The sequence below is a fragment of the Triturus cristatus genome, chromosome 9 (assembly GCF_964204655.1).
Source record: "Triturus cristatus chromosome 9, aTriCri1.1, whole genome shotgun sequence".
Classification (NCBI taxonomy): Eukaryota; Metazoa; Chordata; class Amphibia; order Caudata; family Salamandridae; genus Triturus; species Triturus cristatus.
In genome coordinates this window covers 214692387-214708422 of record NC_140592.1, presented here as the reverse complement: position 1 = coordinate 214708422, position 16036 = coordinate 214692387, and the positions used below count along the sequence as shown (strand labels likewise).

The 16036-nt window shown below is 42.6% G+C and overlaps 1 protein-coding gene across 4 annotated transcripts in view; it reads left to right on the top strand.

Moving 5' to 3' along the window:
- PXK (PX domain containing serine/threonine kinase like) overlaps window positions 1–14903 on the top strand; it is a 283519-nt gene extending 268616 nt beyond the window's left edge. For 2 of the 4 annotated variants that reach the window (XM_085624748.1, XM_085624747.1), the window contains exons 18-19: window positions 8028–8057; window positions 13605–14903. In XM_085624748.1, the coding sequence (XP_085480874.1) occupies window positions 8028–8044 (17 nt within the window). In that variant the 3' untranslated portion in view covers window positions 8045–8057; window positions 13605–14903. The remainder of the gene's footprint in view (window positions 1–8027; window positions 8058–13604) is intronic. The other 2 variants (XM_085624745.1, XM_085624746.1) reach the window with 1 other exon arrangement.
- Window positions 14904–16036: the final 1133 nt, after the last annotated feature.

Below are 16036 nucleotides of genomic sequence, written 5' to 3'. Positions count from 1 at the left end.
ACTGGTATGAGGTACTGGATGAGGCCAGTGGGTTAGACAGCTCACCTGACACTGGCCTAGTTTCCCCCTCCTGTTGTTGCTACGGAGGAGGGAGGCTCTTTTGCTATGATGGTGCACAGGGCGGCTGAGATCATGGACAATACCCTGTCCTCAGTGGTAGTCAGAACTAATGTTTTGACGAAGGTGCTTTGGCCAGTAGTGTCCCCCTCAGAAGTCCCATTTAATGGACCCCTTAGGGACGTCATACTTGGGGCCTGGTTCAAGCCCTGCACCAGGGGCTCCTGTGAATAGGTCGATTACCCGCCTCCATCGCCTCACTCTTGTAGATCCCATTTTCCTTACGCAGGAACCCACTCCGGAGAGCTTGGTGGTTCAATCCTCCTCATCCTGCATTCACCCTGGCGCGTTCCCTACCATTCCACTGGATAGGGAATCCAAGAGACTGGACACCTTCGGTAAGCGAATGTTCTCTTCCACCAGCTTGGCACTGCGGTCGGTAAACATTGCTTGCCTATTGGGCGGTTATTCCCATGCTCTTTGTGATTTGGTTGCGCAAGTGCTGCCTATGGTCCCAGAGCCCCAGGCAATACTCTCTCATGCGATTGCTGACTGGATAGATGCAGGAACGTTCTCCATCAGATGTGGACTTGACACAACCGACTCACTAGGCAGATCGATTTCATTGTCGGGGGGCCGTCTGGCGCCACACATGGCTGAGAACATCTGGTTTTTCAGGGATGTCCTAGCTTCTCTCATGGACTTGCCCTTTGATGGCTGTCACCTATTTGGAGACATGGCGGATACAGCGCTCGCGCACTTCAAGGACAGCAGAGATATGGCCAGGCACTTTGGGTTGTCTGTGGCCCCTCATCCACGTCAATCCTACTTCTGTCTCTTTCTTTGCTACGGAAGGGGTCATCTGTTGCGCCCATAACCTCCCAGTCACCACGGGCAACAGGCTTCCCAGCCTTTTCATGGCTGAGGATGCGGTTCCACTATCCCCCCCCCCCCCCCCCCCCCCTTGGCAGCCGCTGCCGCCAAATCTTATTCCGCCCACTGGCCATCATGAGCACCCAGTGGTAGGCAGGATATGCCATCACCTCCCTCACTGGCAGTCAGTAACATCAGACCATTGGGTACTACAGATTGTCCATAGTGGCTACTCCCTCTACTTTGAGACACTCCCTCCTTCCGTTACATCTACTTATGACTGACTGATGGAGGACCATTTCTCCTTGCTCCTTTAAGATGTACTGGTGTCTTGGCCAAGAGAGCCATAGTAAATGTGCCGGCATCAGAGGCAGGTCGTGGTTGCTATGCCCACTACTTTCTGGAGGACTCTGTCCTATCCTAGATCTGTGCCTTCTCAACCTCTTCTTGAAGAAGGAAACATCCAAAATAAACACGCTCGCCCAAGTCTTGTCTGCCCTGGATCCTGAAGACTGGATGGTAGCATTTGACTTGCAGAGCACCTACTTCCACATCCCCATCCTGCCAGCCCACAGATGCTATCTGCGGTTAACGGTAGGCCATGAGCACTTTTCAGTTCGCTGTGCTCCCCTTTGGCCTCACAAGCACCCCCCGGGTGTTCACCAAGGTGATTGATGGAGGTGGTCGCAGTCATCTGCGGCGGTCAGGGATTTAAGTCTTCCCCTATGTTGACGACTGGTTGTTGAAGGCTAGCTCGCCCCAGGCACTTGTGCCCCATCTTCCAACTACGGCGAACCTTCTGCACTCGTTTGGGTTCACTATCAACATGCCAAAGTCACACCAGACTCCCTCTCAGAAGCTCCCTTTCATCTGAGCTGTTCTGGACACTGTGCAATTTTGGGCTTATCCTCCCGAGTGGCGAGTCCAGGATATTAAGGCTATGCTACCGATGTTTCAGCCTCTATCCAGGATTTTGATGAGACTGACTGAGGCTGTTGGGCCTCATGGCCTCCTACATCGTGCTAGTGACACATGCCTGTTGGTATATGCGGGCTCTGCAGTGAGACCTGAAGGCCCAGGGGGCACAGCATCAGGGAAATCTCTCCAACTTGGTCCAGATCTCAGAACAGCATAGGATGTTATGTTATGTTATGTTAAATATATTTGTACAGCGCACGTACACCAAACGGTTTCATGGCACTCCTGAGCAGGAGAGGCGCTGTGACAGTGATGCATTTGGCTTACAGATATGCCTGGGTAAAGAGAAAGGTTTTAAGCAGTTTCCTGAACTGTGCATAAGAGGCTGTCACTTTCACAGGGAGCGAGTTCCAGATCTGTGGAGCTAAGACCGCGAATCTGAACCCTCTGTGTTTTTGCGTTTAAATACGGGAGTGGTCAGCAAATTTAAGTTGGAGGAGCGCAGTTCTCGAGAGGGAGTATAGCGCTGAATCCTGGAAGAGATGAAGGTAGGGCCGTACCCCGCTAGGGCTTTGAATGTGGTGCATCCCAGCTTAAAGGCACAGCGTTTAGCCACTGGAAGCCAGTGAAGGCTCTTCATCAGGGGTTTAACGTGGTGTTGTATGGGCTGGCGGGCGATTAATCTGGCTGCATGGTTTTGCACCAGCTGCAAACGTAAATGATATGCGGGGATGCCAACATAAAGTGAGTTGGCGTAATCAATACACGATATTACCAGGGCAAGGATAGTCAAGGTTAAGGCTTCAGTGGTTAAGAATCTGCTGATCTTCGAGATTCTGCGAAGATGGAAGAAGCACGCCGAGAACACTGAGTCTATCTGGGCCTTCATGGAAAGATCGTTACTAATCACAATTCCTAGACTCTTGACAGAAGTTGCTGGTAGTGGGGGACTACATAGCATAGGAGGCCAGAAATTGGCGTTCCATGGATTTGCTGGTCCACCTGTGAGAATGAGCTCAGTTTTGTCGGGACTTAATTTCAGTTGGTTATCATTCATCCAGACACTAATAAAGCTCAGCGTAGACAGGAAATTGAACGCTTAGCAGATGGTAGGATTGATGTCAAACACCAACTGAAGGTCGTCGATATAGTTGAAAGTAACGACCTTTCTCTCGCGCAGAGACCAGATCAGGGGAAGTAGGTATAAGTTAAACAAAAGGGGCGAGAGGGAAGACCCCTGAGGGACCCCACACGTTAATTTCATTTTCTGGGACGAGAAATTCAAAAGGCAAACAGCTTGGAAACGGTTGCTGAGGAAGGAAGAGATCTACCTCAATGCTAGGCCCTGGATCCCGGCATTACTGACACGGTCGATCAGAACATCATGATTGGCCGTGTCAAAAGCAGCTGACAGATCCAGGAGTACCAGGGCCTGGGTGAGGCCTCTGTCCATCCCCCCTCTGAGTTCATCCATAACTGAAAGGATGACGGACTCTGTTGAATGTGCTGGCCTAAAGCCTGCCTGGTGAGAGTCCAAGAAATGAGATTGTTCAATGAAGGAACTCAGGCAGTTTGCCACATGAGCTTCTAGGATTTTCCCCAGGTAAGGCAGCAGGGAGATGGGCCGTAGTCACTGAGCACCAAGGGATCCGAGTTGGGTTTCTTCAGGATCGAGATGATCTCAGCACTTTTGAAGGTGTCGGGGACAATACCAAGTTATAGTGAATTATTGAGAAATGATAGGGGGGGTCGGGGCAGGTGCGGAAAGCCTCACGTAGAATATGAGGTGGGCAACAGTCAGTGGGGGAGCCAGAACTAACTTTTTTTAGTAGACCAAAGAAGATTTCCTTTGAAATTGGGGGAATTTGATTAAATACAAGTGAATTTTTGCTGGGAGCTGGGGGTGCTATGGAGGAGGAGGCTGGAGGAATACTAGTTTTAATCATAGTAATTTTGTTAGTGAAAAAAGAATTGAGCCAGTCACATAAGGATTGTGTGGGAACAAGTTTCGCTATGACCCTGTCTGGGTTAGTGAGTTTGTTGACTATGGAGAAAATTTATTTGGACTTATTTGCCGAATTTACAATCTTTGCAGAGAAGTATTCTGCCTTAGTCTGAAGGATTGCGTTTTTATAATTTTGGAGCAGAGTAACATAGAAGGCTCTTTTATCCAAGGAGTAGTCGTGTCTCCACCTACGTCCGGCTTGCCGTTTTGCAAGTTTTTTTAAATTTTAAATCGTTGGAGAACCATCGTTGGGCATCGTGGGGTCGCATAGTCTTGATTTTCTTAAAAGGGGCAATGCGATTACTAGCGGATTCAGGCCAAGCTCTAATACCTATTGCCTGGGTGTGCAGAGTTTCTTCCGCAGAAGTGGCTGTGGCCGTTAGTATTGAGAAAAATTCGCCCATATTAGCACGCTTCCAGTTTCTAGCCAGGTTGTTTTTTATCTGAACATTTTAGTAGGGGGGATGCTGGATATTACAAATGTGATAAGATGGTGATCCGACCAAGTGCATGGTGAGATAGCGAACTTAGATATTTCCAAATTAGAAGTCCATACTTGGATAAATGAATGCCCCTTTATGTGGGAGGCTGTCTTCACATGCTGAGTAAAATTCATTCCAGGGAGGAGATCGGTGAATTCTATGGAGTCCACACTCACTCCTGCATCGTTAGGCCAGTAATTGAAATCTCCGATTATTAGGACTCTGGCATGATTTATAGCTAGGTGAGAAATCATTTTGCCTAGTAGTTGAGGAAAAGTAGGCATGTGGTGCGGGGGTCTATAAAATAAGGCACAAATAAAAGAAGATTGTGGAGATTCAAATTTGAGTATGAGGCTGTCCATAGAAGGGATACCTGTGATCCCTAACATAGTGAACTGGAGATTCTGATGGATAATGGCCGCCACCCCACCTCCGGCTTTTCCCGGCAGTCTGTTAGCCTGAAGGATATAGTAATTCTCAGGTACTGCTGCCAGAACGTCGGGAACAGTCTCGGCAATAAGCAATGTTTCAGATAGAAGGAGGATATCCGGTTTATCCGAATCAATAAGCTGGAAAATTTCCAGCTGATGTTTTACCATTGAGCAGGTGTTAAGGTAGCTTATTTTTATTCCCTTTGCATTCTGTTCCTCAGGGAGAGCTATAGATGGAGGGGCCTCGTTGATGATTGGGGTTTCTCTACTGCTAGCTATGTGGGAGGTTTCTAAGTGGATGTCCCTGAGTGTTAGGATCCCTGCCTTATCGAGGATGGCACAAGTCTCGGGCTAAGGGCCAATTCCCCTGCAGGATCTGCAGTGGTGGCTGACGAACTACGATTGGGTCGGTGGCAGACCCCTCTTCCTTTCCCAACCAGATTTGACTGTAGTGACAGATACGTCACTTCTGGCTGGGGATGCCAACTGGGAGAGGTGGAGATAAGAGGACTCTGGCGAAGTCCAAGCTTCACATAAACGTGTTGGAGCTTCAAGTGTTCCAATTGGCAGTAAAAGCCTTTCTTCCTTTGATCAAGGAAAGGCTGGTGCAGGTGTTCACGGACAACAACACTGCCAAGTGGTACTGCAACAAACCAGGCAGGATCAGGTTGTGGACCGTGTCAGGAGGACCTGCGCCTCTAGACATGGCTGGAACGTCGGGGCATTACCCTGGTGGTTCAACACTTGGTGGGCTCTCTGAATCCAGGGTGGACGAATTGAGCCAGAGATGCCTATCAAATAACAAATGGTGTCTCTACCCGGAGGTGGTCCAAGGTCTCTTTCAGCAGTGAGGAGAGCCTTGGTTAGATCTGTTCGCCACTGCCAAGAACGTGCAGTGTCAGCAGTGATGTACGCTGGAGTTTCTAAGGCGACTCTCACTTGGAGACGCTGCTTGTCTTGAGTGGACCTCCAGCCTCCTCTACGTCTTTCCACCTATACCATTCCTGCCCAGAGTTCAAAAAAAGATCAGCAATGGCTGGGCTCAAGTCATTTTTGTGACTCTGGAATGGGAACGGAGAGTCTGGTTTGCCAAGCTGTTGAGCATGGGCATCGGTCCTCTGGTCAGGCTGCCTCTTCGGGAGTATCTCTTGTCACAGCAACAGGGCAGGGTCCTGCACCCAAACCTGCATACCCTCCACCTCCATGCATGGAGATGAGCCACGGCTGTTGACAGCCTTCAACCTTCCTCCCGAAGCCTGTGATGTTATTCTGGCAGCCAGGCGTCCCTCAATCGAGTCGGCATATGTTTGCCATTGGGAACATTTTATATCCTGGTGCACCTCGCAATATTGACCCAATATCTGCACCTCTATCACAAGTGTTCTCTTACTTGGACGGTCTTTGGCCCAGCAGGGCTCTGCTTTAGGCACAGTTAAGTGTTACCTGTGTGCCATCTCAGCGTTTTTGCATTTGTCGGACCAACCGTCTGTCTTTAAAGTCACCAGTTGTGGCTAGGTTCTTTAAAGGCTGCCAGTACATCACCTTAGCCCTTTATTGTGCCTCAGTGGGACCTCAGCCCGGTCCTTACTTATCGCATGTGTGTCCCCTTTGTCCTCTGAGGCTATTTACCTTTTTGGTGTCCATTGCATTGGCCAGGAGGGTCAGCAAACTCCAAGCGCTATCGGTGCATCCTCCATATACCACCTTTTACCCAGACAAGCTGGTCCTTCGGACACATGTCTCTTTTCTACCAAAGGTTGTCCCTCCTTTCTATGTATGCTAGAACATCACCCTGCCTACCTTCTTTGCTCCTGCTCATCCCCCCAAAAAGAGGAGAGACTTCACTACCTTGACCGAAAGAGAGCGTTGTCATTCTACAATGCCCACACAAAAGAGTTCCAGGTGGACGATCAACTCTTTGTGGCTTATGTGGGAGCAAAAAAGGGGAAAGCTGTACAGAAACAAACCATCTCTCGATGGATTGTCTTGTGTATTAGGATCTGTTACGCAGTGGCCAAGAAGCAGCCCCCTGAGGGTTTGCGTGCTCACTCTACTAGAGCCAAGGTTGCGACCACTGCGTTATCCCTTGGCGTTCCTCTCCTGGATATGTGTCAGGCAGCGATGTAGGCATCCCTGCACAGTCTGGTCCATTGTGACAGGCACTTCGCCCGTTTGGTCTTGCAGTGCGTTTTTGGTTTGATCAGACTAGCAAACCCACCTCTGGGGGGGTATTGCTTGGGTATTTATTCAAAGGTAAGAAATCTGCTGCTAGAAGTCCCTTTCAGATGAACATTACTTACCTTCGGTCACGCCTTATCTGGTACACACTATCTTGCCGCAGGTTCCTTACCGATCCTCCCTGCTCTGCGATCCGGTTCAGGTATGAGGGACACTTAGAACTTTTCCCCACCTGTGGTCCGTTCTCATCGTGGATCTGCGCTTCTGGCACGGAAAGTCGCAAAAGTAAATGACCCCAGCGCGCCGAGAGGGCACCTATATAGGTACCGCGCCCATCACTTCCAGCATGTGACCAAACAACACCACCTACTGGCGGCCAGGGGTAATGCTAAAAAATCTTCCGGCTTCAGTCTGACGCCTTGGGATATTCAAAGGTAAAGAATCGTTTAAAGTTTATTTTTTATTTTTGGAATAAATTACAAAGCAGTCTCTTGATGGAACCCTTTTTCCCTGTATATTGGTTGCCTGGTTCTGGATGATTACACCCCTACATGTTTTAACAGTGTCAGGACAAGTTCTCTTGAGGATGACTTCTTTTCCACCTTCTGATGACAGCTTTAGGTGGTATCTATAAAATACATTTATAATATTCTTAAGGCTGGCTGTGGGGTGGTTGCTAAGCAAACACACAGATGACTGTGTCTGCTGCTGACTTCAGTGATAAGTATCTACTACTTGGTTCCCCTCTGATGATTTAAGGGTTTGGGTAAGGCCATAAGCGATGGTGGTTCAGCTGCAACTTGTTCGTTTAGGTATATGGGGAGCTCCCCTTCAAACGATTGTGTTGAAATACATTGGGCCCTCTTTTGTAAGATATGTGCCTGCCAATGAGTAAATTGGTAATTTACATTTTAGCAGTTCTGCACTAAAACTGCAAATGTGCATGTTAAATAAATTAAGGTTCTGTGACATTTCAGCAATAGAGTCTGCTAACAATGTCAAAGTATTGTGTGTAGTTGAATGCTTTTAAACCTGAATAATGACTTGTGTCCTCTTTTTCTTTCAATGCTGTCTTCAATGTAGAGCATGCAACATTTTGAACGTGACCTTTCGGTAAAGTAATTCAATGTTGATTTTTCTGTATTTAAAGATGCTCTGTTTCTGTGTCTTTATGCCAGACAACAAGACTCCACAAATGTGATTGAAGTGAGGTTGACACTTGTAGATCAAAACGGTTCTATTTGGGTTTTCAAGAAATACAGCATCTTTAAAAAAAAAACACACAAAGACCATCCTCATCACCGTGGTTCAACTTCTATCTCTCATTTTCTGGTTAACCTCTCTAAAAGGGCTGGTTAGTTTGCAAAGACTGTTCTTAAAATTACCCCTTAGCACATTGACTTGCATTGAGTGGGTCCCCTGATTAGGACCAAATGTACCAAGCACCACCGGCCTACCCACGCTTCCACATCTACAATGGAAAGTGAGGAGTTGAAAAATACGTTTATTACCTATTGAGGTGAAAAAACCTTGTACCTTCGATATTTGGAACTGAATTCTGGTTCCGCTTAAAAAAAATACCAAAAACCATAATGGTTGCTTGAAGTTGTTGAATAGCACTTTTTTGGCTATCTGTTGCTTTTTCCTTGTTAACTCATTATTAGGTCTTGTCTTATCAGTGAGATCAAATACATTTTCGTTGTGAGCTCATGAAATATCTATTAAGTTCAAATTTGTTGTAGTGTTTAGATCGTCATTATAAGGTGGGGGAGATATAACTCTTCGTAATAGGAGAGCAGTTTATTAATTAAAAAGAGCCTTAAAATCAATTCAAGTGCTTGAAACAGGACAGTGTTACTTTGCTGTTTCTGTGTTAGGGCAGTATTGTAAAAGCCAATAGCTGTTCCAAATGGGAGACTGGCATCAGTTTGTCTGGTTAGTCTTTTGTCCCGGTCTTGCACTGAATCTGTTACGCTAGGCTTGAACCAGCTCTCACAGTAGCTCCGCTGCAGTTCCTTCTTCCTGTGAGCCTCTTTCACCATTTCTATCTTCATCCTCATATTTTTACAGATGTTTGCTAAACAAGCATGTCCTGTGTGACCATATTTCCACCATTTTTATGTCGTCTTTGGCCCCCCAAGTCTACGTTTTGGCGTGACCACCTCCACTTAGAAATGTTCCGTACTTGTTATGTGTACGTTGCTTGCGGTCTTGTATTTCCACCATTCTCACCTCCCATTGCATGTTTTGCACCTGCTGTTCAAAACTGAGACATTTTCCTACTGATCTTTGTGCAGCGTCAGTATTGCACATTATTGGCCTACCATTGTTCCTTCTCTGATCACCTTTGAATCACTTGCTTAATATGTGCCATCTTTAGTTTAGTGTTTTACAGTTGCAGTACCAAATTTGATAGTCCCTTCACAGTAATATTTTTCTGAATGTCTGTTTCCCCCACACTTGACTACCACACACTAAATGGCATTTCTCTTCCAGCAATGTATTTTTTTCAAATAAGATTAATATTGTGGCACATTGTCTTTACAAATATTTTCATACAGAGAGGCTTATATGGCCTTGTCATTTTCTATTTATAGTATTGTTGCACAAGGTTCCACAAGTACATACATTGCTGATATTGGATAGTACATACATTCCTGATATTAGATAATACAACAAGATTGCGATTTCTTTTTACTAGTAATGCTGAGCACATCACATTTGGCCAGCACTCATGTATTAGCATTAAGTGGGAACGTATTCACTATGTTTACCCCTATGCATGTTAGATACAACTTTTTGGTAACCCACAAATATTTAAACCGCCACACGATCTATGCATGTGTGATTTATGAAATGCCTAGGTAGTCTCAGACGTTCTTGATATTCACAAAGAAATGCAACCTACACCTATTTCTACATCCCTTAGAATGTGTAGATTGCACATGCAGAAGTTTGAGTATAAATAAAATGTTGACATTTCTTTTTTGTTTGAGTAAAAATAAAATGTTGATATTTATTTTTTTGTTTCATTCTTGCTTTCTGTCATAAATACTTTTCTTGTACATTTAACCCATACTTTGCAACTCCCCTGAATTTTGAGTTAACTGATGAACTTCGTGAAACTTTTCACCCATCTTGAGCCAAATCTATGTAGGGATAAACTAGATGTTACCAAAGCTGTTACAGTTGCTTTTCAAAACGTATGTAATTGTCCCTAAATTCTACTACTTCTTGCCATACACAAATTTGCAATAAATGTATTTAACCATTTGTCTGACATTCTGCATTTTTCCTAATAAAACCCCTTTGAAGTCAGACTTTTAAGTCCCACATCCCTCTCCTGAAGTGATTACTTGCATTAATTACAGATCATTGTCGGTTTGTGAATCCCATTAAAGTTACTTATGCATAAATTCAGACTTTCTTGAAGTAAGTGTGAATTGTACGTGCAAAACGTATTGTGAATCGGCCTCTTAATGAGAAACGAGAATCTCCTGCGTAACTGGGAGAGAAGGATGCTTTCTTAAAGTATTGAGCTTAGCTGTCGTGATAGAGCTACCCTAATGTTGATGTGTTTAGAATTGAGATCCAAAGCATTATATTGAGTTTCTTGTGGCTGAATGCTTGTACACGCTTAACATAATGTAAAAGTAGAAGCAACAAGCCTTCTGCAATGTTATCGTCTCAAGTAGAAGTATTTGCCTTTCATTAACTTGCCAATGTAGGCCTGCAGGAAACTTATTGAAATACAATAATATGCAGCTCTAAAACATCTTGTTGTCTTAATAATGTTTTGAAATAAAATTGCTGACTGTAGCATCAAGACTGTATAAAGTTTGTAAACTAAAGTAAGTCTTTTCTTACTTCTGTATGAATTTGGAAAACATGCAGTTGGATACGGCGGCTGTAATCTTTAGTGCTAAATCTAACGTGTCTAATGTACAGGAAACTGCTTTATGGGGCTTGGGCCTTCATGCTGTATGTCTTTGACATGACCTCAGTGTCCTAATTGGATTTGTGTTATGACAAAAAATTCACTAATGGCCACAAATACCTTTACAGTGAAACATCTATGATGAAAGTATTTACAAGGAAAAGACCTGGTAGGTCATTGCAACATGTGTTGAGTTTTGAGGCCAGTTGGTTATTTTAACTGTAGTTTAGGGTAGACAAGAAAGTGATTATGGTTATCGGTTAGAGTTGGTGTTATAGTAAGGACTAGGAAATGTTTTAGGATTAGTGTAAGGTTTCTTGTTCATATTTTGATTATGGTGAGCGTTGTAATTAAGGTATGTTAAAGAGTGGCAGTTAGTGGGATGACTGGGAAAAAGTTACAGTATGGGTAAAGGCTAAGATAAGAGTTATGGTTAAGAACCGTTATGGGTGAGTTAAAATAAAAAATTAATTACGGAGGGATTTGTTGTGGCAGACAGAGCAATGTTGATTGCAAAATTTGTTAAGGGCAGAGTTGTGATGGATCCTCTTTACTGGTATCCTCTGTAGTGGTCTTCCCTATAATGAATGACATACATACCCACTCATCGTGTTGTCATTGTTGAATTTCCGGTGTCATCTATAGCACTATTTCAAGCATAAAGCACTAAGATTTAGCAATTAACCATCCCCAATGCTTAGAGCAAATCCATAGATTGAGGCAGCATTTATTTGCAATTGCACTTTCTTCTAGATTGTGACACCAGGGTGTCGTTCAGGTTCTCTAAAAGTGTTGATGAAAATGTTTTTCATTATCTTTTAGTCACTTGAAATGGATATTAAAATGTTTTTATAGAAAAAACTCCAAAAACCATGTTTCCTTTATATTTGATCTTTGTTCTCGTTTGCACAGATGTTTTTATTATTTGGTAAAAACATTATATCTAAAAATTAGGAAATCGCAATATTAAAATAGGCCGCCCATGCAAACAGAGCCAGTTTAGAAAGCTAGCATTTGAAATGATATTAATTGCCTCCTAAATATAAAGTGTATGCTTACATTGGTGTGCATTAATTTTATGCTGGCAAAAATTATGATTATCGCTTTTGTGAAATTTTAAAATGTTTCAGGTTTATATTTTTATATTGGTACTTTTTTGTGCATTACAGGTTCATTTCCACTGAATTGTTCAATAGCTTTTAATCTAATCTTAAAAGCAACCACAGAGGAAAATGTATACTGACCTTTTCTACCTTTTACAGTTTTTCTTTGCACTGCTGCAAATGTATGCAGATCTTTGTTCTCTGCAAGTTTATCTTTCAGGAGGTTAACTGTCCCAAGTGTCACACTATTCATGCAGATGTAGAAAAACCTTAGCACATTTGCACAAATCTAAAAGACTTGCATACTTAACATGAAAGTTGCATTTACTGAGAAATGCAGCAAAGGGTCCATCCACATTGTGGATGTTTAAGGTGCATTCTTGTGAAAAAACAGCCTATGCATGTGCAAGGCAAGACATTCAGTGCTTCACATACATGGATATATTTTACTTAGTAACTTAGTTTACTAGCTTCTCAAAAATCTTTAGGACAAAAACCTGTAGGAACCTAACATATACATTCTTCTCATCAAACGCTGATAATTATTATCTAATAATTGTTGTCCTCTTTGGTGTTTGGCCACAGTGGCATGCCCTGGTGCAGTTGGTTCTGAAATCAACTTTCTTGCTCTTGTGTTGTTTAAATTCATAGACACTTGTTTTATACAAATCCATGTTCAAAGAATAGTTAATATCCAACTGAGAGTAGATATCAATGGTGAGTGCCCATGAAAAAGTAAGACATATTTTTTATTTTCTGTTCACCTTTTATCATTTCCTTGTGATAATTGTGTAGTGAATGGGAGAAGTATTTTTTTACGCAATGAATATGCAGGACTATAGTTGTTGTTGTCCTTATCCTTCTGGTCTGTATACACTTGCTTCTGCTGTTGGAACAAAGCAGCCAACTATGTATTTGTTAAGGCAAACTCAAACACTCTGATATTTCACTAGAGTTCCAAAACAATAGTCTGTGAGGGTCTTAAACTGGGGGCCAATTCATTTATTTATTTATAGGTTTTGTGTATATCTGGGCACATTGTTGGAGGGCTGGAACATACAGAAACTAAGAACAAAGGGCTATTCAAAGTACCTGACCTTTTGAGTCCAGCCCAAGGCATAAGATGAACCTAAATCTGTCATTCACTCTCAAGCAGATTAGAGGTTGTCCAGATAAAGAGTGAACTAAATTGTGGCATTGTTTAGTTGCACACATAAAGACCTAGGAATCAATTGAATGCTTACATGAAAAGAAAAATGGTAAGTGCACCCCAGGCAAGTCATTGCTTGATAAATGATAATGTCGTGGAAGTGAGTACAGATGACACAGTATAAACATAGTACATTGAAGACATTCTTGAAGTGCTCTTTCTCGGTTCCTGAAATCTTCATTCTCATAGGGTGATGGCTTCTACCAGGACTCCACTAACACCTCCCTGCCTCTGTGTTTAGAGATGAAACTGTGTCCCCAAAAGACAAAAATATGGAAGATCGTGATAGTATTAGTTCGTCTCATCCGTTGCGAGGTTAAATCTTGTTTGCAAAAATTATATTCTTTTTATCTTGCTTTAAAATCCCTTTTTGAGATAGATTAATAATTACATTGTTTTGAACTCAACAGGAGTGCCAACTGTCCCGGTTCCGCCTCCGCCTCCTCCGCCGGCTCCAGCTCTTCCTTCAAATCTGGACATGCCATCAAAGCTTCCCCCTGTGTCTGCTAATGGAACAGGCCGGAGTGCCTTGCTCAGCTCCATTCAAAATTTTAAAAAGGGGACTTTAAAGAAAGCAGATTGTTCAAGCATTAGCTAAATGTTTACCACCAGGCTGAAAGTGTGATATCCTCAGTGTCTAATTGCACCGTCCAGGCACATTACTGTTGTGTAAGCATCTATGTCAAGACTCCTGCATACATTTTCAATATTACAAATCATTATTCCTCTTCAGTAATAAAACGTTGGCGCTCAGACACCATCTTGTAAAATAAGTTTAGTTTATCATAGAATAGAGTTTCACCATGATAGTAAATAGAATGATGACATTGAATCATATGAATATCTTTCATTATCAGTTTGGTTTTTAGTAGTACTACTAGGCGTTAAACTAACGTTTCTGGTAAATGGAACATCAGCATAAGTATCTTAAAATTTTTAACTTTTTTTCTGGATTGAGGTGGCATAGGAAATATTTGAAACACCTTTCTGTCCCTTTGCTATGCCCAAGCTCTTTCCAGATGCATAGTCGATCTTGTTGTTGGATCAAGGAAAAGTAAATGTATGTTACATATTATTTTTATTGACACAACATTATTTAAGCTATGGAGCACAGCATAAAATACATTTTTCCAAAAGGATTTTTCAAAGCATATTCAAATGTGATTTGGAACCTTAAGGCCTGAATGAATGTATCTCATTATTATTTAACCTAATGTGCTGAAATAACCATCACCCACGTCTTTACCTGCATGTTACTCGGTGTGGGGAGGTAGGGGGGGGTTAGAAACATCATGCCAAAGATAAATGTAAAATATACATTTACCTGCATGATGGGTCTCATTTGGTACTTGACTGCTTTCGAGTTAAAAAGAACAATGATGCGTTGTATCAACATAGACAAACTTGAAAGCGATAAAAGCAGAATCGGCCTCTTAGCAAAAGGACTGCAGAAAATGCTGGTTTGTACTTTTAAATGTTGCAAATGTATTGAAAATTCTTAAACGCTATAAATTGCTTAGAACCTTTAACCAAATTGCACTTTAGAGGGTTGTAGATAGTTCATTTTTTATTGAAGTTCACCTCAACCAGTGTGTTTGTTACTCTGCAGAGAATGTCATTGTGTATAAAGATTCATGTAACCTGTGATATACAGTACATATATAATATATATAATTCAGTCATATTTTTATTAAAATAATGAAGCCTGATTGATTTCTTGTGTCCTCCTTTCACCCCAGCTAAAGTAGTAAAGATTTTATATTGTAATGTTTGGTTTACATTAGTGAAATCTATGCCGCAGAAGGCGTTTAAACCGCATTCTCCATAAAAAGCATAGCTTTACAGGGGTCTTATCTCTATTGTTCTTCATTTTGATGTTCAGTTTTATCTTTTTTTTAATCAGTGTGTTGTGCACTTGGCACTGATCAAACCAATCAAGAGAAATTTGCATTACAAGAAAATAGAAAGAATTGAAAAGATATACATATAGAATATCTTACACATTACTCTAAAAGGATCACAAGGCTGCATATGCAAGTGCATTTCAGCAGCATTGCCCATTCAACTTGGCAACTCTGAAGTTGAACACATTGTACGAAAACATGGCATCTGTGAACACACAGGCTTCTTCCCTGGGCCCAGGGATCTTCTAGTGTGAGCATGGGATTTAACAATGTGTGCTTTACAAGTTAATACTTGTTTTCCTGCAAACATTTTTCATGTTGGGCACAGATAACAGTTTTGAGGTCCTTAACATCTTGGAAATATGCATAGGCACTATCCAGGAAAGCAAACTGAAGCAGAATCCTGTGTAAATAGCATACGCCTTGAAGGAGTCTATCACCGACAAGTAGTCTGTCCTTAGAAAAAGGAATCCCTCTTAATAGACAAAATGTATCCAAATAGGATTGTCATTGGCTAAGACTCACAGGTTTTGTTCTTCTACTACAAAGAACTTCCATTTTACACATCTGGCTTACTTAGCCTAAAACACCAGATACAGTTAGAAACAAATGTTCAAATTGTATTTTTAGCTGGTTGAGCCATGAGACTTCTAATTCTCAATCCAAAATTAGCTCAAAGGCATCTCTAACTGTGGTACAAGCCAGGTCAAAATAAACAATCATGCTATGTGTTGATTGTTGCACCCAGTAGCCGCTCGTGGAGGGAGTGCTGCCGGGCGGTGACGCAGGGCGGGGGTAGTAAACTCCGGATTATGGCCAAATGGAGGTAAGTATACAAATAAATAAATAAAACAAATTTCATTGCACGTGCTGCATCGTGTTTGCCGATGCAGCGCGCGCAACGAAATTCGCTTTCTATATTTGTATACTTACCTCCG